The 1,050-nt window shown below is 37.9% G+C and overlaps 1 protein-coding gene across 1 annotated transcript in view; it reads left to right on the forward strand.

Moving 5' to 3' along the window:
* The window catches only part of PLAA (phospholipase A2 activating protein), a 43,854-nt gene that overhangs the window by 30,088 nt on the left and 12,716 nt on the right, over positions 1–1,050 (forward strand). Inside the window, exon 8 of the mRNA XM_023508880.1 lies at positions 304–523. Within this exon, the coding sequence (XP_023364648.1) occupies positions 304–523 (220 nt within the window). The remainder of the gene's footprint in view (positions 1–303; positions 524–1,050) is intronic.

The following is a 1,050-nucleotide window of genomic DNA, read 5'->3' on the forward strand; positions in this document are numbered from 1 at the left end:
TTTTTTTTTTTTTTGAGACTTTGGCTTTGAGATCAACCAGTTGGAAACCTTCCTTTGGCCCTAAAATTAACATCCTCCTTCCTCACTCTCATACCCTCAGTGAAATACTAATCTTGCAGTAATGTGCAGATGATTGCTATTAATCTTTATCTGCCAAAAGTTTTAGCATTATACTCTGGAGAAAGTTCCAGTACTATAATTATTAAAATAAAGCACATATGACATCTTTGTTATATGTGTCCTTAATATATAGGAATAGATAAATTACTAATCATTTATCTCCTTTTTATATTACTGTTGTAGGAATTTGATTATGTTTTCTCAATTGATGTAAATGAAGGTGGACCATCATATAAATTGCCATATAATATCAGTGATGATCCCTGGTTAACTGCGTACAACTTCCTTCAGAAGAATGATTTGAATCCTATGTTTTTGGATCAAGTGGCTAAATTTATTATTGATAACACAAAAGGTCAAATGTTGGGACTTGGGAACACCAGTTTTTCAGATCCTTTTACAGGTAAGTTAGGGTTTGTATGAAGGTTTAAGTAACAGGAGAATCCCTGTAGCAGTTTGTCTGGGGCCAGGTTCAAACGCGCCACACTCTGTATATGGGGCCAGCGCCCTACTCACTGAGCCATAGGCACCGCCAAAAGAACCCCTGAACCCTGCCGGCAGACTGCCCAAGTTACTGTAACAAACTCTTCAACATACAGAGGTGGTCAACATAAGGAACTAGGCCTGCTGTATTGATACATACATATGGTGCATGTCTATTCTATGAAAATTAGGTCAACTTGAGGTGGTCTATATAGGGAAGTGGTCAGCTATGGAGGTTTACTTCTATCAGTGTTGATTGATCTTTTTTTTTTATAAGACAACTGTTGTAATTAGCTATTAAAATAAAAAGTTGGGTGCCTGTAATTTCAGCTACTTGGGAGTCTGAGGCAAGAGAATTGCTTGAGCCCATGTATTTGAGGGCGTGGTGAGCTATGATGCCACAGCACTCTACCAAGGGCACATGCACACACAATAAAAGAAACTTGT

Source organism: Otolemur garnettii, unplaced genomic scaffold (assembly GCF_000181295.1).
Source record: "Otolemur garnettii isolate 467f Iridium unplaced genomic scaffold, OtoGar3 scaffold00006, whole genome shotgun sequence".
NCBI lineage: Eukaryota > Metazoa > Chordata > Mammalia > Primates > Galagidae > Otolemur > Otolemur garnettii.